Source organism: Tupaia chinensis, unplaced genomic scaffold (genome assembly GCF_000334495.1).
Source record: "Tupaia chinensis unplaced genomic scaffold, TupChi_1.0 Scaffold000353_1, whole genome shotgun sequence".
Taxonomy (NCBI): Eukaryota; Metazoa; Chordata; class Mammalia; order Scandentia; family Tupaiidae; genus Tupaia; species Tupaia belangeri.
Genome location: NW_006159847.1, coordinates 162,613 through 185,412, shown reverse-complemented (window position 1 = coordinate 185,412; position 22,800 = coordinate 162,613). Strand labels below are relative to the sequence as shown.

Sequence of the window (22,800 nt, the reverse complement as noted above, 5' to 3'; positions counted from 1 at the left end):
CTGGGTAGTGGACCCAAAGCCATCAGATCCTGATCTCTGGAACTTATAAAGTTACTTTATATGGAAAAAGGATCTTCGGGATGTGATTAAGGATCTTGAGATGGGGAGGGTATCCTGGATTAGCCAAATGGGCTCTAAATGCCATTTCAGAATCTTTTTCCTTTCCTTTTCTTTTGTTAATTTAATTTTTTATACATATTTCTAGAGGGCACATGCATTTGCCTGACACAGAGACAGATGGGGGAAAGAAAGCACCTCCCTATGGAACTTGGTCATGCCACAATCCTTCTCCTCTGTCTCTGCCTCCTTTCTTGAAACACGTGACCAGCCTATTTCTTAGGCCTCCAAGTTCAGGACTTAAACTGCACAGTTGGCCATATGGGATCCAGCTGCCTTAATCACCAGGCCACAGTGCCAGTCTGCCCTCTTAAGTATCTTGTCAGAGAAAGGCAAAGAGAGATTTGACCAGATAAGACTGTTTAACCACAAATGCAGAGATGACAGGGAGGCAGCCACTAGCCAAGGAATGGTGGAACCCAGAACAGGCAGGCTATGGTGTGTCTGAGAACCTCCAGGGGGAGAGCAACCCCACTGACTTGTTGGTCATGACAGGAGACTGATTTCAAATTGCTAGTCTCCAGAATTTTAAGAGAACATGGTTCCGTTATTATAAGCCAGGAAGTTAGTGATCATTTCTACTGGAAATGAATACAACAGCAGTGCAACATTCAACCTTTGGCAAATTCACATCACAGAATAGCCTTTTTTTTAAGAGAGAGAGATATTTTTGCTATAGCATGTGTGAGCTTGCCAGAGAGACAGAGAGAGATGGAGAGACAGAAAGTGAGAAATCACCCTCCCCACCAGGAAGGTAGGGGTGGGGCATGCTGCAATCCTTTCTCCTCCATTCTCCTCTCAGGATTTTGGACTCATACACGCATGAGCCCAGTGTGAGTTTTAAATCGCCAAGCCCAGGCTTTGAACTGCAGTCAACTATGTGGGAGTCCAGTGAGGTAACCATTACGCTATCTGCTGGTTTCAGAATAGCCTCCTTCTGAGTAGCTGGTGAGGGTGAACAAGTGAGTTAAACTCTCAGGATCCCTGTTGAGAAGAATGAACTCTGATTTGTCAGACCTTTTACAAGTGTACACCATGAGAGAAGCTTTTCTCAGATATTCAGGAAGGGGGTTTGCCAGATCATTTGGGAAATTGTATTTATTCAGCATTATGGAGTTACTATGTATTAAGCACCAAGAGGCAAGATATGTATTTGATCACAAAGAAATTTTTAACTTGAAAAATGTATCATTCACTTGGATGGTGTTTGTCTTTTTAAAGTAAAAATTAGCAGTTATATCAAGTGTCGCTCCATGGCAGTGGTAATATATTGCTTAAGAGAAGCTGGATTCCTCATAGTGACCAAGGTTTCAATCCCCTACCTCGTCAGCCAGAAACGTGCCAAGCAGGGATGCAAGTGCCCAGGGTTCAACAGATTGGAGGACTGGAGGAAGGAGATCATAGCATGACCAGCCCCTAGGGAGGGAGCTCATTTCCCTTTCCCTCCCTTTCTCTCTCCTCTCTGCCTCTCTCTCTCTTCTGTACATGTCCTCTGTCATGAATAATGAAACAAAAACAGCAGTTATGTAACAGTTGATAGAAAGACGACTCTGTTGGTGTGGGTCTGAGGACATACTCTGCATTGGGAAGGTCAATGCACTAAACTCTAGATTGAGGATACAGATGCACCACATCTTGACTGCTAAGTCCTGTGGCCTCTTCAAGTTCTTCGTTGGGGGAATATTGAGCCTAAATCTAGACTCCACTGCAAAAGAAAAAATTGTGATTGATTAGTTATGGACATGTGACTGGTAGGAAGGGTGGATGCCAAATTTTTCCCATGTCTACTCTTAAAAAGCGGGAGTAAAGACCGACCAGAACCATCCCTGACAGTCTCCGGCTCTCCCTGTAAGAGCCTCAGGTTTGGATACAAAGCAACCGTTGCAATACTGGTTCAGAAAAGACTGTCAAGACATTTTCATCCTATACAGTCCTCCAGAATTATAGAAATGGGGGTCAGCAGATGGCATAGCGGTTAAAGTACTGGACTCCCATGTGGCCACCCACAGTTTGGGTCCCAGACCCAGTGACTTAAAACTTACAGGTGCATGTGACTATGCACCTACAATCCCAAGAGGAGAACAGAGAAGAAGGGTTTGTGGCATGGCCATTCCCCCTGGAGGGTGACTTCTTGCTTTCTGTCTCTCTGGTGAGCACCCATGCCCTATAGCAAAAATCTCTCCCCAATAGTAAGAGAGAAAAAGAAAGAAAGAAGAGAGAAGAAAGAAAGGGAAAGGAAAAAAAAGTTAAACTGCACAGTTGGCCATATGGGATCCAGCTGCCTAATCACCAGGCCACAGTGCCAGTCTGCCCTCTTAACTATCTTGTCAGAGAAAGGCAAAGAGAGATTTGACCAGATAAGACTGTTTAACCACAAATGCAGAGATGAAAGGGAAAGGAAAAAAAAAGAAAGAGTGAAAAAGAATTGATGAAAAATGGCCTTTCAGCCATCAATTTTGTTTTGTTTTGTTTTCTTGAGTCTGGTGCTATAAGTTTACACTTATTTAAAATGAACTAATTTTCCATAGCCCATACATGTATTGCCTAATATTCTGAAAGTAGACAAAGGATCATAAATTAATAATCATACAGTAAGAATTCAGAAATGGTATGTATGTGATCCTACTATAAAAATAGCTTTATCCACCAAGATCTCTTGGTCAACTTTCTTAGTTAAGTGTACATATTTCCAAAGTGGAGGGCTGTGGAGAGAATTCCAGGACATTGTAAGATGGGAGAGAGACCCACAAGAGATATTTTGGTAACTTGCCACTTCCAGGATTGAACTTGCTAGATCAAGGTCTCAAGATGGCAGTACATAGGCCCAATATGGCCTACCAGCTTTGTGATTTAGTCTTCAGACTGTTGCCCCACGCAAATAGTTGGCTAAAATATTAAATAGTTGACAACATGCACCAAAAAAAGAAATCCATACTACCAACTTCTGATAGCCATCAGATGTGCATCTGGGCCCTCCGAGCCTACGTTCCTATTGGCATTATGTGACCAGAGCAGAGCAACAAGAGGAAAGAGGAAGCACATTGGTTTTTTACTCATATCTCCATTCAAGTTTACAAAACAAAAGACAGTCCAAGTGGGCATCATGTTTCAAGAAAAAATAAGTTTTATGCCTAACTCTATTGCTGCTTTTCTTGTTAACTTTACATTACCTTCATGGTCCCTGGACATGTGTGAAATCCAAGGTCTATGCTAGACTGTCAGTCATTGGCTGGTACAAAGGCTAGCTCTGCTGACACTGCAGGAACACCTGTGAGACTCTATAAATCAAGTGGCTAGAGCTTCAGCATGGAGCAGGTCTGCTTGGTTCCTCACGGCCTCCTGGGGTGCTATAGTGCCCGCAAGGTGTCATGCATATTGAGGCATTCCATAGCCAGTGGATCAAGCAATCAATACTCAATGAGTTGTTGGCACTCATATTTTAGTGCTGTACCTAAAATATACCTGTGCTTCCCTGGGCCCAACCTGAGCATGAAATCTGTACCTTTATCAAGCACAGCAGGAAATCCCTGGATTTCAGCCCTCCCACCTTCATAATTGCTTTGTCCTATTCATTATTTTTACTAATAATGAAGTGCTCCATGTTTGCATAGCATAATAAAATTCACTACTACTGTGGGGAAAAGGCAGGGTGGGGGGTTGCTATTTTTGGGCCACTCACTATCTGCTCAGAATGATGCTAAGAATTTTAGAGGTGCTCCTTGTGAAATAGTTCTGTCGTTTTATAAATGGAGTAACTAAGGTGAGGAGAGGTTGAGCCATGTGTGCAAGGTCACAAGTCAGTGCTCAAGAAACAAGTTCAGAACATGAACCCGGGCTTGTTTATGCCAAAGTCTGTTCTTAGCCACAGCATTGTCCTGCCTCCCAGTGGCTTTCAGATCTTTTTCACAGAGACTTTCAATTCAAAATATGTTTATATCATGATCCATTAGACGCAAACACACAAATGTATCTGTGTGTGTAACTCACACACATATAATGCTATGTATGATTCATCTTGACATTTTTAGTTTATTCCATTTCATACTTTTTTTTCTTTTTTTTTAAGAATTATTTTATTTAACTTTATTTATTTATTTTAATTTGACCAGGGAGAGGCAGAGTAAGCGAGAGAGAGAGAGAGTGTGAGAAAGCAAGCCGCCAGGTCTGGGACTAGAACCATGGTCGGCTATGTAGGAGTCCACCATCCTTAACCACCACGCCACCTGCCGGTCCCCCATTTCATACTTTTTGATGCTGGCTTTTAATCCACTAAATAGGTTTCATACCTCCCAAAGGATCATTTCACACAGTTTGGAAAACAGCAATAAACCTGAAATCCACTGAGAACAATAAGGAGGATAACAAACCAAAATATGTAAGAAGCAATGTATTGAAAACTTATACATGGGTAGACATCTTTCTAGAACTCTTTTGAATAATAATAGACATAAAGTAATAACTTTTTACAACTGTTTTATGCTTTATAATCTTCTAAAACCTTCTAAGATTCAGCATCTTATTGTAATATTCAGAAAATCCTATGAGGTCTAAAAACAAAATGCAACTGACATTAATAATGTAATGTTTCATTTATACCTTATCATCCTGTGGAATTTAAGATTCGAATTTCTACTAGAATAATTTATTGTATACCCATTGGAGAGGTCTTGACTTAGTCAATCACAGTGCCAAGAGGTTTTTTTTTTTTTTTAAGTCAGTTTACTTATTTCTTACATGAGAGAGCAATAGAGACAGAGAGAGACAGAATGAGCCAAGCACCTCAACAAGGTTTGCACGCTGAGGCCTACCAAAGCCTCAGGCAGCTAGAGACATGGGCATGTGTGTGTAAATCCATGTGTAAGGGAGACCGTGGAAGGTGAACCCAGGACCTTCCCATATGGGTTCATCATTACAGAGCATTACGTTAGCATTCTTGCTGGGCCACCACGTCTGGCCCAAGATTTTGTTTTCTAAAACAAGTTTTATCAATATATAATAATATGTATATAAAATATGTATTTATATATAAAATATATTTTTATTCTAACAAATATTTCTCCATAACAAAGTAGCATGGCTGAAAGAATAAATTTTTTTAATAAATGGAAATCTTTTTTTAAAAGACTTGGACTAAGAGCATATTTATGTTTTTTGAAGACAATGGCATCAGTGACCTGCCTGCTGGAATACCATAGGGACATCTTTTCACAGATACTTTTTCCTAGTCTCCTTCCAAAATCATCAGGGCTCCAGTGTGCAAGGATGGTATTGACCAGTTAAAATTCAAATTTGTGGTTAAGCCAGTCTTGACTTTCCTCTTAGAGACCACACTTGCCCTTTTCAGATGGGCTCAGGGAGTTGCTCAAGGGCTGTCATGGGGAGGAGGCACGATGTGAGTGCCTTTGCAAGCATACACCTTGACATGATGGCCTTCCTCCATGCTGTTTTGGATAAGCATTTCCCTCTTCTGTCTTCTCTTTCAGAAAATTAGTTTGTTCAACATAATTCTTGCATTCACAATAATCCAAGTTTTTTATTTTTATCTGCTTTTGTGAAACCTTATTCTCTTGGATTTACAGATAATTTGCTGACGTATTAAATATCAAATCTTCTGGGAACCAGCAGTTAGCGTAATGGCTATGTCACTGGACTCACACATAGTCGACGGTGGTTCGCGTCCCGGACCCGGTGGCTTAAAGCTCACGCTGGGCGCGTGTGCGTGCGTGCCCAAGATCCCGAGAGGAAAATGGAGGAGAAGGGATTGCGGCGTGATCATCCTCCCTGGGGGGTGATTTCTCACTTTCTGTCTCTATGTCTCTCTCTGTCTGTCTGGCAAGCACACACACCCTATAGCAAAAACCTCTCCAAAAAAAAATAAATAAATCGAATCTTCTGGAACTCCCTTCTATCTAGTTCCTAACTCATACCCATACCTGTAGATTCAAATGTCCAGAATTCCATGAAAGTTGTCTTGAGGGAAATAGTAGACACTGTTCTCTTCAAAGATGCCTCAATTCCTAGACCTTTGAAAAGTAATTTCTTCTATTATGTCTCTTAGAAATTGCAACCAAAAAATATCTTAGTCATAAATACTTGTAGCCAACAAATATCTTTTAATTGCCATCAAGATAATTGCAACTGGTAATCACAACCAAGAAATATCTTATTCCACAAAAGATAAACTTTTTTCTCATAAAATGCATATTAAAACCTTAATCTATTCATTCGTGAACCTTTATAGGAAAAAAAAACCTTCAAAAGCATCCATTCATTTTCATTTTACAAATAAGGAAGGTGAAGGCCAGGAAGCCTTCTGTCTTCCAGTTAGTCTTGCTTCCTGTTACCCACATTGTTCAAAAGCAGTCAAGGTTTGCAGAAGGCCATGAATTAGTGTATTTTACATCCTAGATAATCTTTAACCACAGTACTGTTATCGTGCAAAACAATTATTGGAAGCATCAAAATTCTTCGATAAAAAAAATGAGATGTTGTATGTCCGTGTGCGTGTTCATAAAGATTTTCTCAGATCCGTATAAATGATAAATAGAAATCCATCTTTTCAGATCCGATGCTACATCTGCTAATTGGATTTCAGTGTATGGATTTAGCAAGCAATTTTCGTGTTCTTAAGTAAACAGCTCTGAATACATGCATATGCTAAGTTTGTTTTCCTTTTAATTGATATAAATCAATGACTAAATCAGAGCTAGGCCAAGTTGACTTTGCAAAAGTAATCTAGGTTATGATGAAAGAATTTTCTACTTATTTTACTAGCAGCCTCAGAGCTAATGGAAAAAAAAAAAGCAGAAATGTTGAATCCTGAAGGTCCTCCAAGGGCAGAGATTTATCTCTGTCTCTGACAGGCTTGCCCACATTATTCTGAACCATTCTGTTTTACATCTAATTCCAGGATGACAAGTGTCCGGTTTTCATGCTTATTCATTCGTCACCTTTGCATTGACTGTGCCTGCAAGGCGGCAGCCTGCCTTCTATCACATCTCTCCAAATGATAAAGGATATGCCTAAAAGTAACCCTCCTTCCTCTTGCAGAGTCACATGGAGGCGTGCTGAAGTGAGCAGCCGCCACGCTGCACCACCACCATGTATTCCATGCTCATTACACAACTTAGGAGCTAGGGAAGCAGTTTTAGGGCAGGAATTATAAGGATTTTCCCAGAAGAAGTAGTGCCTGTTGGGGGCTTAAGTGTGAGGTCATTTCAGAAACTAGATATCACATAGCGTTTAAAGCCAAATCACTCAAACAAATAATTTATAGAATGTTTAGTGATGGTTCAGTTAAACCTCTCGAAGGTAGTGCCTCTGGTTGTTACCATCCCCAATTAGGAAACAAGGCTTCATATCAAATGTGCCTTCAGATGACAGAAGTTTGAAAACTGCTCAAAGTTAACGCCACTGTAGATTTACAGAAGAGTTAGAGGCTGCCACACTCAAACCCTTTGCACTTAATGATGCCGCCATCTTCTGCCACCAGAAAACTTTGAGAAAGAGTAGCAGATATTCTTAACTTTTGTCATTTCTCCAGTTTCTCAACACAGCTTAGTTTCTGCTTTTTCCCCCTCTCCAAAATTCCCCAAAGCAATGACTTCTTCCCTGGAAGCCCTTTGCTGCATTACTCCTCTTGACCTGCCTATTTCTCTTTTTTTTTTTTAATGCCAGAGGGCACACATGGTGTGCAAGAGACGGAGCAAAGGGAAGAATGGGGAGAGAGAGAGAAAGAACGAGAGAGAGAGAGAGAGGGACAGGATGAATATATGAAGGAATGAATGAATATAAATTCCTCAGCAGGACCTGATCATGCCACAATCGTTTTCCTCCAATTCTTTGTCCCCTCAGGATCCCCAGCACATGCAGGTGCACCTGTCATGTTTTTAAGCCAAAGTATCCAAGACTCAAATTCTGATCAGCCACGTGGAACCCAAATTCCTTTGTGTGGTGCTTTACCACTGCGTCATAGGGTTGTCCTTCTATCTTCTTCAACATAAGTTTTCCCTCAGCCCTCTGACACATGTCATTGTGGGTCTTCTCTACCACTTTGTTCATGGCGTGTCATTTTTGCTGGCAGCTTTTCCTCTTAAACGTCAACATCCTGTTTATGCTACAGGCTCCCACCTAGTGATGCCATCTACTTCCAGCACTTTGGCTATTGCCTAGATGATGAAGCTCAGGAAATCCTACCAGGACTTTTCCCCAAGAGCTAGAATGCAGTTCTCAACTGGGGGTGATTTTTCCTCCTCAGGAGCATTTGGCATGTCTGGAGACATTTATTTTGTCATGGCTGGGAGGGGTTCTCCTGAAATCCACTGGGTAGAGTCTAGGGAAGCTGCTAAACATCTTACCATGTGAAGGACAACCACACAACAAAGAATTGTCCAGTCCCAGGAGGCCATGTGTTGAAGTTGGAACTATGATCTAAGCCTGCTAGAGTCTCCCATCTTACTATCCCACAGATACACTAAACTGCACATGCACCAACATAAACACGCTAATTTCCTCTCCACTTCCATGCCCAGCTTGGTACTTTTGCATTTAGTGCTGGCACCAGCATAGCAATGCATTAGCTCAGAGATGCCATTCTCCTTGCTTCCTGGCTCTCTCCAAATATGTAGGTTTTCCTGAAGTTATGATCTGTTTCTTTCTAGAGTTGCTTCCTACTATTCCTGATTATTATCATCAGCTAATTCAGTACCCCATCATCACTCCTAGTCTATTCAAATGGGTTCTCAACCCCCTCAAACCTCTTATCCCTACCCTGAGAGCAACATGACATTTTATTTCCCTCTTTAGCATGGCAGAAAGGCTTCGAAAATAGACTTTAGCTCACCTTTCTCTGGGGTTGTTGTGTATTTTGAACATCTTCATCCTAATGATCTAATAACTTGTCAACCTTAAGAAGGTAGTTATTGGGCCAGCAGGTGGCATAGTGGTTGGGGTGCTGGACTCCCATGTGGCCAAGGGTGGTTCAAGTCCTGGACTGGTGACTGGAAACTCATGCCAGGCACATGTGTGTGCCCAAAGTCCCAAGAGGGGAATGAAGGAAAAGGGATTGCAGTGTGACCATCCCAATAGGGTGAATTATTGCTTTCTATCTCTCCGTCAAGCCCACATGCCTTATAGCAAAAATTTCTCTCACAAAAAAAGGTAAACATTAAATGAAATATGTTCACTATTTGGATTTATATAATGTTTTTTCCTCATTCTTGGCCTCATTTTGTGAAATCTTTACTAACAGAAGTGAGAATGAATCAATACATTATTTAATTTGAGAACTAATTCTTGTCATTTTATCTTTACCTTACCCCACATCTGATGGGAGTTCCTAAGACTCTTTGTTTGTTTTTTAGGGAGGTTTTTTTTGTTGTTGTTGTTGTTGTTGTTTTTGCTATAGGGCATGTGCACTTCCTGGAAAGACAGAGAGAGACAGAGAGAAAGAAAGTGAGAGAAATCATCCCCCAGGGGGATGGCCATACCACAATGCCTTCTCCTTCAGTCTCCTCTCAGGATCTTTGGCACACACGCATACATTCCTGGCATTGAGTTTTAAGTTGCCGGGTCCGGGACTCGAACTGTTGTTGACTACATAGGAGGCCAGTGACATAACCATTACATCATCTTCTGGTCCCCAGACTCATTTTTTTATAAACAAGATATATCTTGTCAAAAACATTTTATTTCAGAATAGTTATTCATTGCTATTCTTTTTCTTGGTATCTGGTGTTTTGCCAAAATTTTTATCAAAGTACAGATTAAAAACAAAGAGAAACTGCCATATCAGAAAGTTTTTAATGTTTTCGTTGGAAAGACCCAGAGCAAACAAAATGAAGTGAGAGGGACACGTGGGATGGCTTGCTGTATGGAGTCATGCCAGCCAGTTCCAGTGCAGCACTGTTACTTCATGGCAGGGCTTTCGGTTATTTGTCAAACATGTTTGTCATATAAAATTAGGACATGACTTAGATGTCACCCAAGTTCTGGTGACTCTGTAGATTCTCAATGTTCATGTCTATAGTATATTGGGTTGTTGGAAAAGTCATGGCACATTTTTACACAGAAAAAATATCTCACTGGGACCAGCAAATGGTGTAATGGGTACATCACTGGACTCCCACATAGTCGACTATATATATATATATATATATATATATATATATTTATAACCTCATGACTTGATGACTTGGCTGATAACCCAATACTCTGATTTTTAAAATATTTTTCTGCTTTTTTTTTAATTGCCTCAGGGAGAAAATCACTACAGATACACTCTCACTCACTACAGAGAGAGAGAAAGCCCCAAACTTTCCCTCATGAGGCATGGTCATGCTACAGTGCTTTTTCCTCATTTTCTCCATCCAGTCAGGTTTTGGGGCATGCACACACATGCACCCAGTATGTTTTTTAGGCCACTAGGACTGGGATTCAGACCACAATCAACCACATGGGATCCAGCTTCCAGTACACAGTCCTTACCCACTGCGCTGTAGAACCGGCCCTACAATATACTTAGGTTTTTGAAAATCACATTGGAAGTGCCCCTCTGAATTCTGTCATTTACAGAATGGACCCCCACAGATTTCTAATTTTCTCACAACCTCTATAGCCTTGAAGATTTTCTTCTGCCAAGAAATTCAACAAACCGATGAATGTGTAACCATGTATTTTTTTCTTAGTGCATTTTTCCAGGTGGTGTTTTCTGGTGGGATCTACCTCTAGAGTGTTTGCAGGCAGAAATGGTGCTTTCAGATCCTCATGCCTTTGCCAGGGATGGAGGATGAAAGGACAGAGGCATTAATATTTTATTGAAATCCACTGGATGAAATTCCAATAACTTTTTATTGGAAGGAACTGAACTGTACATGTACAAAATAAAAATTTTGTGGGTTTTCTTTGATAAAAAAAACACTGCTTTGAGACTCTGTGAATGAATAACTTTTTAATTTTAGAAATTAGATAAAAATGTATATAAGTTTTAGAGCCCAAGCATTAAGACAGAACAGTTATATGAAATTCAGAGATGATTTAGTTAAACCTATCTCTTGAAGGATGTGGCTCTTGTGTGTTTAAAATGGCAAGTGGTTTCTAGAACTTTTATGTCCCTCTGTGCAGTGTCTAGAACTCTGCTGCACGTTGCCATAGCAACTGCACCTATATAAAGACATACTACACCAATAACAACTTGGAGTATTTGAGCAGAAATGACCTTTCCATTATCGAATTGAAGAATGGGTACATGATTAGATATAGAGATGTTCCTAGACTATTCTCAGTGGATATTTTTCCCCTGCCTTGTTTTTGAGACACTTCAAGAAATTATTTTCATTCTTTTTTGTGTGCCTTTTTCTCTCTTTTTTTTAATTTACATTCATTCACTGTATATCATTACAGCATGCAAAATGAGATTTTTCCATCCAGAATACACAGTGTATTGGCTCAATCAAGCACGTCAACATATGTGTTATTGTCAACAAATAATTTTTCATTTCTTGTTTCCTGTATATTTTGCCTTTTTCCCCTCCTTGATTCCCTGTCTCTCACCCTCTGCCATCTCCCACCCTCCTCCCACACTGTCTCGGGTATCTATTGTTGCTTTCTATGCCTTTTCCCAAAAAAAATTGTTGTTTCACTAAATATCTTAATTAATATAAATATTTTCAATAGCAAGCCCAGCTGATATATACATATGAACACAAGTCTGACTTTAGGCATAAACCTCAGTGTGTAGAATGAACATACTATAAAGTAGCACCAAGCTAGGGCTATTTTCATTCTTTTAGAACTCTAGCATTCTTTTTTCCACTCTGATACTGAGTTATTAATCAAAAGATTCCGGAGGACAACTTTAATAGCATATATTGTACAAAAAGAGGAAAATATATACATAAGGAATTCTGTTTAGGCATCATAAGAATTTTTTTTAATCTTTTGTTTTTTTAATTACTCTAAAAACCTTCGTTTTTTTAAGGTAGCTTTCTGACTCTGTGCCTTCAACACTTTCACTGCTGCTCAATAAGGAAAGCAGTTTGATCTGAGCAAGACACATTCAGCCCACGCAGAGTCCCCCCAGGCCCTGCTAACGTGTTTCTGGGTTTTAGACAATGTCATGAGAACTTTTGGTCTTGAAGCATGAACCCCTCAAGGTCTTCCCCTGGGAACACGCCACATGCAGATTTTGGTCCTTTCCTAACCTTTTTGGTATAAACAATCCTATTACCAGGGGTTCAGGACAGCCTAGTTTTGCTGGAGGCTGTACTGTAGAAAAGCCTACACCAGTACGTCAGACACCAGACTATTCTGAGCACCTGGAGACACTGTTCCCAGAGAGAGAATGCAGTTCTTTTGATCATAGCGGATTATCAGGAAATACTCAAGAAATGCAATTAACGACTTTCACTAATTGTTGAAATGAGGATTTCCAAAGGTTTCTATTGAGGCTTAAAGGAGGTTCAGTTCACAGCCTCTACATTTCATAATTTCTCCCCTCAAGTATGATCACCCAGATCATGGTACAACACTAACAATGTGTGACCAAAATAAAAAATCCAAACACACATAAAATACAAAATCAGGAAAATAATTTTGTATTTTTTCAAAATGAATCAATGTATTTAGCTTTGATATGTATTTCATCACCTGTGCTTTCCAGATCTACGGAAGACATTTGAGCAGGAACCCTTGGGAAAGGAAGTATCCTTAGAACAAGAAGTCTTACTCCAGTGTCGACCACCTGAAGGAATCCCAGTGGCTGAAGTGAGTAACAAAAATTCTTGGCATTTAGCAGTGGTGCTTAGTTATTCTAGCAGGGGCCTAATCCACGGCTAATGGTGCAGTGAATTAGGCTATGGCATGATGAATGGTTGGTAATGGAGTCCTAACTGCTTGCTGCTGGCAAAATAGATTGATTGGGAACTGATTAATGACTTAGGAGTCAATTAGAATGCCCCACTGGACAAAGCCACAGGCAGCTTGGTTTAATTTTATCATTCTCTTTCAAAAAGCATCAGGGACACTGCTCTATTTTATCCGGCACTTATAGACTATATGGCTTAATAATGCACTATCAGTGTTCTTATTGTTCTTGATAATGTGCAAAAGCTGTAAGTGTTAAGGTTTATGTGTTTCTCTGTGTCTGTGAGCTGGTGTACCTACATGTGCATTTCCTGTTCCATTATATATTCTTGGACATACCTAAATGCTACTTCCACAAAGCATGAATAAAAACATGTTTGAAGAATACTAAGGGTCAGTTCATTTCATCCTAGAAGCTTTCCATCAGAACCTTCCATTTTAATTTTTAAATTTCTGCTAAAACAAAGCCTATCGATCACTAACACAGTGTAGTGAATCGGGTTCATTCCATGACTTTTCATGAGTTCCAGATAAACGGTGGACTTGAAAATGCCTGTCTCTAGGGGCTAGGCTTCCAAGACCCACGAGAGGTTGCATACTCTCTTGGAGATGTTTGCATCATCTTAGAGCATACTATTGACAATAACTAATGCTGTGTCTTTCATTTGTTAGCAAATCATCCTAAACTTCTAAAAAAAACTCACCTCTTACATAAATAGGAACCATCCTTGAGAGTATCCAACATTATGGCCCTGGCTGATCCAGGAGACTACAAACCCAGCCACCCCTAAGTTTGACAAGTGAAATAGCTGCCAATTTGTTTGGTGGTCTTGTTAGCCTCCAACCACACTGAATCACTTACACTGTTTACTTTTTATTGCACATATGCAAAGAGGCATATTTCAGTTGTCATACTGTGTACCTGAATATGAGTCTGATGTATATGGGTGGGCTGACTTTTTATAAAAGTAAACCCTGAAATGTTGTCTAATCTATGAAATTGAAAAATACTATTCAATCTTACAACATTCTCCAGAAAGTGATCAATGATTAACAATGCCTTCACTATTTTATTTGTAGTAGTTTTAAGTCATTTGAAGCCTGAAACAAAGGTGGGAGTTGGCTGATCCCATTAAAAAACAAACAAACAAACAAAATAAAACAAAACAAAAAAAAAAAAACAAAACCTAGGCTTCCAAGACCCACGAGAGGTTGCATACTCTCTTGGAGATGTTTGCATCATCTTAGAGCATACTATTGACAATAACTAATGCTGTGTCTTTCATTTGTTAGCAAATCATCCTAAACTTCTAAAAAAAACTCACCTCTTACATAAATAGGAACCATCCTTGAGAGTATCCAACATTATGGCCCTGGCTGATCCAGGAGACTACAAACCCAGCCACCCCTAAGTTTGACAAGTGAAATAGCTGCCAATTTGTTTGGTGGTCTTGTTAGCCTCCAACCACACTGAATCACTTACACTGTTTACTTTTTATTGCACATATGCAAAGAGGCATATTTCAGTTGTCATACTGTGTACCTGAATATGAGTCTGATGTATATGGGTGGGCTGACTTTTTATAAAAGTAAACCCTGAAATGTTGTCTAATCTATGAAATTGAAAAATACTATTCAATCTTACAACATTCTCCAGAAAGTGATCAATGATTAACAATGCCTTCACTATTTTATTTGTAGTAGTTTTAAGTCATTTGAAGCCTGAAACAAAGGTGGGAGTTGGCTGATCCCATTAAAAAACAAACAAACAAACAAAATAAAACAAAACAAAAAAAAAAAAACAAAACAAAACATCTGATTGCTCTTTCCAAATTAATAATACTAATGTGTTAATTGAAAATTCAGACAGGACCCTAACCAAATGATCCCACTTTTCTATTACAGCCTTCCACATCTCTTTCCATCAGTGTAGTGACTCAAAAGAAATTTTAGTGACAGTTCTTTTTTTTTATTTTGAGAGACTATGGCTGTTTTGCCTTGTAACTGGTGTCCCAGAGCACTTTGTTGCACTGATCAGAGGTTTCACATGACTGTAGCTATTTCATCCAACACCAACACCTGACCTCCTAGCACTGAGGCACAGTAGGATTGGTGGTGTGACTAGAAAGGAGGAAACTCTTTAAAAATAACTTAAGTAGAATGGGAGGTTAAAAAACAGCAAAACCCCTGACTTTTGATAGAAAATGGGTGAATGCGGAAGATTTACTGCAGAGTACAGCAAGCCAGGCTATTGAAGAGAAACATTGTATGTATCCACCGGCTGTCCACACTCTATGGCAGAAACTGAAAGATTAGAGGATATAGAAGCATGGAAAATGGTTAGGGATACTAGACACAGTGTGGGAAGAGGTTTGGGGGAGGGGGAGAGTGTGAGGAAAGAAATTAAGGAAAAAACTAGAGAAGCAAGACATCTATGGGACACAGAAATGGATTATTAACTGTTGATAACGTGTATAGTATCCTCAACTGGGACTGATGTGAAGTGTATTCATGCTGGGAAAATTCACTTCACAAGCTAAGTGACGTATAGTGATTAAATGCATAAAATAAAAATAAATAATTTTAACATAAATTAAAATAAAAATTAAAAAATAAAGGAGGAAACTCTATTCAGTATTTCATTTTGGTAGTCACAGTAGCACATCTGTCTCTATAATTGTATTTTCTTAAATTGTAATGGAAATCTCCATTATGCCACCTTAAATTCCAAAATATATGCTGAGTTACATAGTTATCCATAGACGTTTCTTATTTCTTTTTTTAAAGAATGATTTATTTAATTTTACTTATTATTATCATTATTATTTTTAAATTTACTCTAGGGTACTTGGACTCACCAGAGAGAAACAGAGAAAGAGGAGGGAAGTGAGAAAGTAGATGTGAGACTCAAACCATGGTCAGCCATGTGAGAGTCTGGCACCTTAACCGCCATGCCAATATTGGTCCAAGTTTTCTTCTTTCTTTCAGGGGCAGGGGACCCTGGACAGAACACTATCATCCCATAATTCTCCTCATACCCCAAAGTCAGCCAATATCATGAGTGTGCCCCCAGTTGTACACAACATGTTTAAGTTGGCTGGGATCCTTACGTTCTGACCCAGGTCTTCCAATATGGCTGCAGTATGGTGCAGTGGTGCCCTTCTGCCTGCACCATCACAGCCTGGATATTCATAGCCTCATTTTTACTCAAAGCATTTCTAAAGTAACTGATCTCTGCAAGACTTTCAGCGAGGAGATCCTAGTAATTTCCTTTTTACAGTCCCTTCAACAAAGTAGTTCATTTTGTCAAGGAGTAAAGATTCATGACTGCAATTAATTGGCTGCGAATTTTATTTGTATCATCACTGGGGAAGAGCCCAATTAACACTTGGCAAGCTCAAAAATCATATACCCATTTGACATTCAAAGAACTATATTTAATGCAAATTTCTTTTTCTTTTTTTTTCAAGTCAGAAGAGAGATCAAACACACATGTTAGAGAGCAGGCTAATAAACTTCTGTGTAGATTCTTTTCAACACTATTAAAATCACCAAGATCAGAAAGCTAATGAATACCGAATACCTTAACATGACACATTACAACTGCCATTTACTCAAGAGGGGCAGATGAATTTTAAGAGAGAGAGGAATGAAAGGTAACTCAGTGAGTTTTAGAGGCTAATATGATCATTTTAATTTAAATGTAAGTGAATGTATTATTTACCATTTTATTTGTTTAAGAACTCATACATCATAAAAAGCACAAATGAAATATTAATCATAGAGAAAAAAAGAGGAAGATCAGTCCTTAGGATATCAAGCTGGACTGGATGTGTGCTTCTTTTTTTCATTTTTTTTTTTTTTTGAGAGGTTTATGCTGTAGGGCACATGCGCTCGCCAGACAGAGAAAGACAGAGAGACAGAAAGTGAGAAATCACCCCCCAGGGGGGATGGCCACGCCACAATCCCTTCTCTTCCATTCTCCTCTCAGGATCTTGGGTACGCACGCACATGCACCCAGTGTGAGTTTTAAGCCACCAGGTCCGGGACACGAACCACGGTTGACTACATGGGAGTCTAGCAACATAGCCATTATGCTAACTGCTGGTCCCTGTGCTTCTTTTGTATCCAAGGTAATTGATTCTGAGAAGGAAACAGGTGGTAAATGTTCAGTGAACACATAGCTGATTGATTCCGTTGATCTTTGTTTTATAAGCATATATCCAGCCCCACTGAGGAAGTAGTTAGGTAGGTTCTTTGCAGAATATCAGGAAGCAGTAATTACCTTCATATTCATATCAACAACTTTTTCAAGAACTCTAATCTTAGTTATGATAGCACCACCTTTGGTGCAAATAATGGCAGAGGTATTTGTAAGGTAATAGCATTTAACTGCTTCCCACTTTTTAGTGTTCTTTAGTCCTCACTAAAGAATGTGAAAGTTGATTTCTTCACAGAACTGAGTTTAAATCCATGCATCACCATCTGTAGCTCTTTGACTTAGAGCAAAGTATTTAAATTCTTTAACCCTAAGTTTTATGGGAGCTAGTATCCATGCAGTGGGTGTGAGGTTTAAATGAGATAAGAAATGCAAAGCCTTAGAACATGTGAAAAGCCACTTCGGAAACCATCAGTATTACTATTATTATCATGTATTCATTTACGGGCAACTTAATTCAACCTCTTGAATTCTAAATAGTCACGGGCACTTGTCCCTCTGCTAGTACCATGGGCTATGCCGAGGGGAAGCTTCTGTCCTGTGAGGAATCATAGATGCTCCTCTGCATCCTTTGGCCATATGTTTTGGTTGCACTGTAAAGGTGACAAAGGACGATAACAAGCTCTGAAACAAGGAACTACGCTTTCATGATTGCTGTCAATGACTTGTTAGTTCCAATGTGCTGCTGTCCTTATGCTAATCTTTAAAATTTCTTGTTCATTTGATCCTCAAAGTTCCCAGATGCTGGGCCACAGCTCTTCCTTCCAAAGAGGAGAGAGGGGCTGAGGCTGCTGTTGGTAGAGCTTCTTTCAAAGGCAATGGAAAGAGAATGTCATAGAAAGTCTCAAAGGGGAGAGAGGCCACCCTGTGATTCCTTGTGCTCCGTCTCAGTAGGTGGAGATAGTTAGGACTAAGAGGTCCTCCCAGTATTCACTGGGTAAGAAGTGTGAGGATGCGAGGGCCCTGGGAATGAAGCACAAAGGTATCAGAGCTCCTGGCTTGGCTGTTCCTCCCTCTGGCATCCCTAAACCTCCCTCTATATCTAAGGATGCTGTTTAAAATGTTAATAACCACACGGCTTCCTTAGGACAAGAGCAGGGTCTTGAGAGCCTTGTACTGTCTCAGATATGAACCCATCAGCTGCTGAATCACAGAGTGGTTCGGAATCCCAGAGAGCTAGCCAGGGCATGGGGGTGAGAGGCCCTGGGTTATTTAATAACAGATACAGAACTATTTCAGTTTTTAATGCCTGGTGTGGATGAGCCAGTGTCTGGCTAAATGTCAGTTTCTAAATACAATTTTGTATGGTTCTGACTTACACTTGTGTTGAAATTTGTTTTCTGTCTACCTGACTAGTTTGTGAAAATAAGGAGCAAAACATTTTTGTTCATATTTTATCTCTAATGTTGGCAGGTTGTAGAGTCTGTAAGTATATTTAACTAAATGAAAGAAAGAGGCTGAACCTTGGGAAATAGAACTTTCTAGAAAACCCCTGGAGATCCCGATCCTCTTGAGGGAACTTGGTGTGGGATGAAGGTTTCCATCATTCTGCATCTGAGAACAGAGATCTGACCCCCTAGAACCAGGAATAAAAGACCACTGGGAGATCCTTTAGTTCAGGGATTATAGGCTAGGTTAATACCGATCATCTTAAAACTTTAAAGTAGATTAGGTGAAACAAAGACAAACTAATCCCAGAAATACTTTAAAGTAATATTGCTCAGTAATTTTTATAGCACTTTTGCTAGGAGCAAGCCAAAAATATAATTCTTCTCTTCCGTTTCTGATGAGCCATTTGCCTCACTCTCAACAGACAATACCACATCCCCCGCCTGCCTCCCTCCAATCTCCCTGAAGAAGCAAGAAAATTAATACGCCCATAGAACTGGTACTGGGCCGCTCCTGTAGCATTATAGCAGCACTCTATGAAATTAATCCCTCTTTGCTCATTTTAGTTTATGCCTGGAAAATGTTACTGTCACATGGTGAGCCAGAAATATACTCAGAGATGCTTTATTTCATCAGATTATCTCCTTCGGAGAGTACTGGGATCAAAACATCAATGGAGAGGAGATTTGTTGGCATGGCAGAAGGAGCAAAACTGAATTTTTTCACTCAAACCTGTGATTTGTTTCACCTTTAACAAGGGGATAATTGCTTCTCTAATTATAATTGAGCTATTTCTCATAGGAGTTTAATTGGAGGAACAGGGCACAATGTTCAACTTATTGACCCAGTTGTGCTTAAAAACTGTCATCTTATTTATCAACATTTGCATCTCTAATTAGCAAGTGGGAAAATATGGGGTGCAAAAGGAGAGATTATTTTTGTGGAGTGTAGTGATACAAAGAGAACTGACTTTCTAAAGCTGACTCTGCCAGGGCAGGAAGCTGCTGGCAGCTGGAGGCGGTGCCAAATAGCCAGCATCAGGTGGCTTTCCACCTAATTGATTATTAATATGGCCGCCGAACAGTTTCCTGAGAGCCGCGTTGTATCGCTGCCATTCCCCCTTAATTGGAACTTCATGTCAATGAATTTCGTCCAGGCCCATTGTCTCCCAAGCTGTGCTTTATATTCTTTGCAGCCCAAAGAGCTTTGGAGAGATAAGAAGAGTTTGAATACTAATTTGGAAAAAGACGTTGCATTCGAAGCCCGGTAATATGGGCTGGAATTTTCTCCTGGTTATGTGCAGAGCAGCAAGAAGGGCTTTAGACTATGTCTGATCACCAGCCTTGAAAAGTGTGACTCACAAGTGTTCGGGTCCCTCACTGGTAGTCAGTTTTCACCCTTGGCATTGGTCTCATTGACATTTGCCAACCTCCTCTCTTTATGAGGTCCCCCATATATTCTTTCTTCCAATATTTGCCGCTAAAAGTTACACAGTAGATCATCACATCCCCGGTTAACCATGTACATCAATTTAATAACAAAAAAAATTTTAATTGTTTTTTTCTTTTCTGGAGAGGTTTTTTTGTTATAGGGTGCGTGTGCTCACCAGACAGACAGAGAGAGACAGAGAGACAGAAAGCGAGAAATCACCCCCCAGGGGGGATGGCCACACCGCAATCCCTTCTCCTCCATTCTCCTCTCAGGATCTTGGGCACACACGCACATGAGCCCAGCGTGAGTTTAAGCCACTGGGTCCGGGACTCGAACCACAGTCGACTATGTGGGAGTCCAGCGACATAGCCATTACACTAACTGCTGGTCCCAAAAACAAACAGTTTTTTTGAGAGTTTTTGCTATAGGACACGTGTGCTCGCCAGAGAGCGACAGAGAAACAGAAAGTGAGAACTCACCCCTCTAGGGGGGATGACCACACCACAATCCCTTCTCCATTCTCCTCTCAGAATTTTGGGTATGCATGCACACATACCCAGTGTGAGTTTTAAGTCACCAGGTCCGGGACTCGAACTGCAGTTGACCATGTGGGAGCCCAGCAATGTAACCATTACACCATCTGCTGGCCCCTATAAACATCATTTATAAAAGAAAAGTACAATATATCTTATCTGACTTATGTATTTGTGACTTGATTTCTACACATAGATAGTGTTTCCTTTGGACCATTCATACAAAACCCAGACTGTTTTTAATCATCAATTTATTTATTCAAGAAATATTGATTAGAGACTACTGTACACCAAATATTTTTCTGGTTGCAGGAAATATAAGTCAGCCAGAGATTCTAGAGGGAGAAAGCAATACACAAGTATATGGAAAAATGAGTGACATTTTCAGATCATTACAAGTTAAAGAATCAAGCAGGGTTATATGAGAGAGGATGATGGCTGTTGGGGCTTGGAGGTCACTTTGGAGTTCAAGAAAAGTCCAACTGGAGAGAGAATATTTGAGCTGAGATCTGAAGGACAGGAAAAAGTCAGTCTTGAAAAGATCTGGGTCAGAAAGCTCCAGGCAGCATGAGCAGCAAGTGCAGATACCCTCAGAAGGAGCTGATGTGGTTAGAGGATTAAAAAGGCGGCCGGTGTGTCTAAGACACAGTGAGCAATGAGGAACGAGGAGGGCAGAAAGACATTCCGTCAGGGAGAGAGTTCAGGGGCTGAGCGACATGTGAGTATGATAAGTGATTTGGACTTGTCTCTAAATTTATGAAAACCCTTTGGGAAGTTTAAGTAAGAAATTGTCACAACTTGATACATCTCTTTAAATGATCATTCTGTCTGCTGCCTGGAAAATAGATTTTCAAGTATAAGAATGGATACAGGAACACCACTTGAGGGTTTTATCACCCAAGCAAGAGAAGGTGGTTGCTTGTTTTAGGGTCGAAATAGTAGAGGTGGAGAAATAAAAGATATATTTTAAGCCCTGTGGGAATAACAAACTCTGAACATGGCATTTAAATTGGACTTTATTAAAAAGAATCTAGAAAATATTTGATCTTTGAAGAGAATGTGAGATCTAACATGCTCAAGGTCAGCAGATTCACTAGAATTAGTTTTTCTTAGATGATCAAAAAGTCAGTGGTCTGTGGATTTGAGCTGTTTCCAAATACATTCTCTACCTCAAGGGTACTTCGACTACTGGCAAAGACCTAGCCCATTCTCGTAAGCATGTTCGGTCATCGGAAAAGTCATGACGCATTTTTGCATAGAAAAACATGACTTTTCCCATGACCCAATATTTCGATGGTGCTTATTTATTGAGAAAATTTATCTTGTTTCTTTGGTGAGTTTGATGGCTTTGGGATTTCTTTTCATGATTCTCTATGGGCGCACAAGGGATATTTATCATGAATTTATTGTGAATGATAAATGGCAGTCAGAGAAAACAAAAAAGTCTGTAATTTCTACAGATGGCCAGATTTAGCTGTAGTTCTGAACACTTTTAATTGATAAATAAAAAGTTGAGTCATTATCCTGAAAGGCAAGTTTATAATAAAAGCTATTTAGTAACCATCCATGGACTAGTCAGTTTACAGTCTTTTTGCTCTGAAAAATGTACCATTTTAGGGATACTTTAGTGCAATTTTGTTATCTAAAAAGGTAATATTATACTGGAGGGCCAGCAGGTGGCATGGTGCTTAAGGTGCTAGATTCCCACATGGCCAGCCATAGTTTCAGTCGTGGACCTAGTGACTTGATTTCTCACTTTCTCTTTCTTTCTCTCTCTGTCTTTCTCTCTGGTGAGCATGTATGCCCTATAGCAAATTAAAAATAATAATAATAAGTTAAATTAAATAAATAATTCTTTTTAAAAAGGTAATATTGTACATTGTCATTCTACTTTGTTTTTATTATTATTGGTTGATTGGGTTTGGGGTTATCAAACTCATTTGTCAACACGCTTTTTATATTCCCACAGTCAAACTTAGGTTTTCGAAGTTTCCAGATTTCCAGACCAGTTTGCCTTCACAATATGGTCTATGCATGTTGAGCTCTCAAAAGCAATGAGCCAGACATATGTGCAATTAAGGGAGTGTTTGCCCAGCAGGAAAACAAATTCCCTTTCTTGGCAAATTTCTTTCCCTTGCAGAAGTTACAACAATTGAACAAAATGTCACTATAGTTTCCACTTGCTTTTTTTATCCTTTGGCGATTTTTTTGTACAATTGTCTAAAGAAATACTTCTGGCTTACTGGAAGA

The 22,800-nt window shown here is 39.7% G+C and overlaps 1 protein-coding gene across 1 annotated transcript in view; it reads left to right on the top strand.

Moving 5' to 3' along the window:
- The window catches only part of UNC5C (unc-5 netrin receptor C), a 422,503-nt gene that overhangs the window by 293,676 nt on the left and 106,027 nt on the right, over positions 1-22,800 (top strand). The window contains exon 6 of the mRNA XM_006152415.2: positions 12,776-12,879. Within this exon, the coding sequence (XP_006152477.1) occupies positions 12,776-12,879 (104 nt within the window). The remainder of the gene's footprint in view (positions 1-12,775; positions 12,880-22,800) is intronic.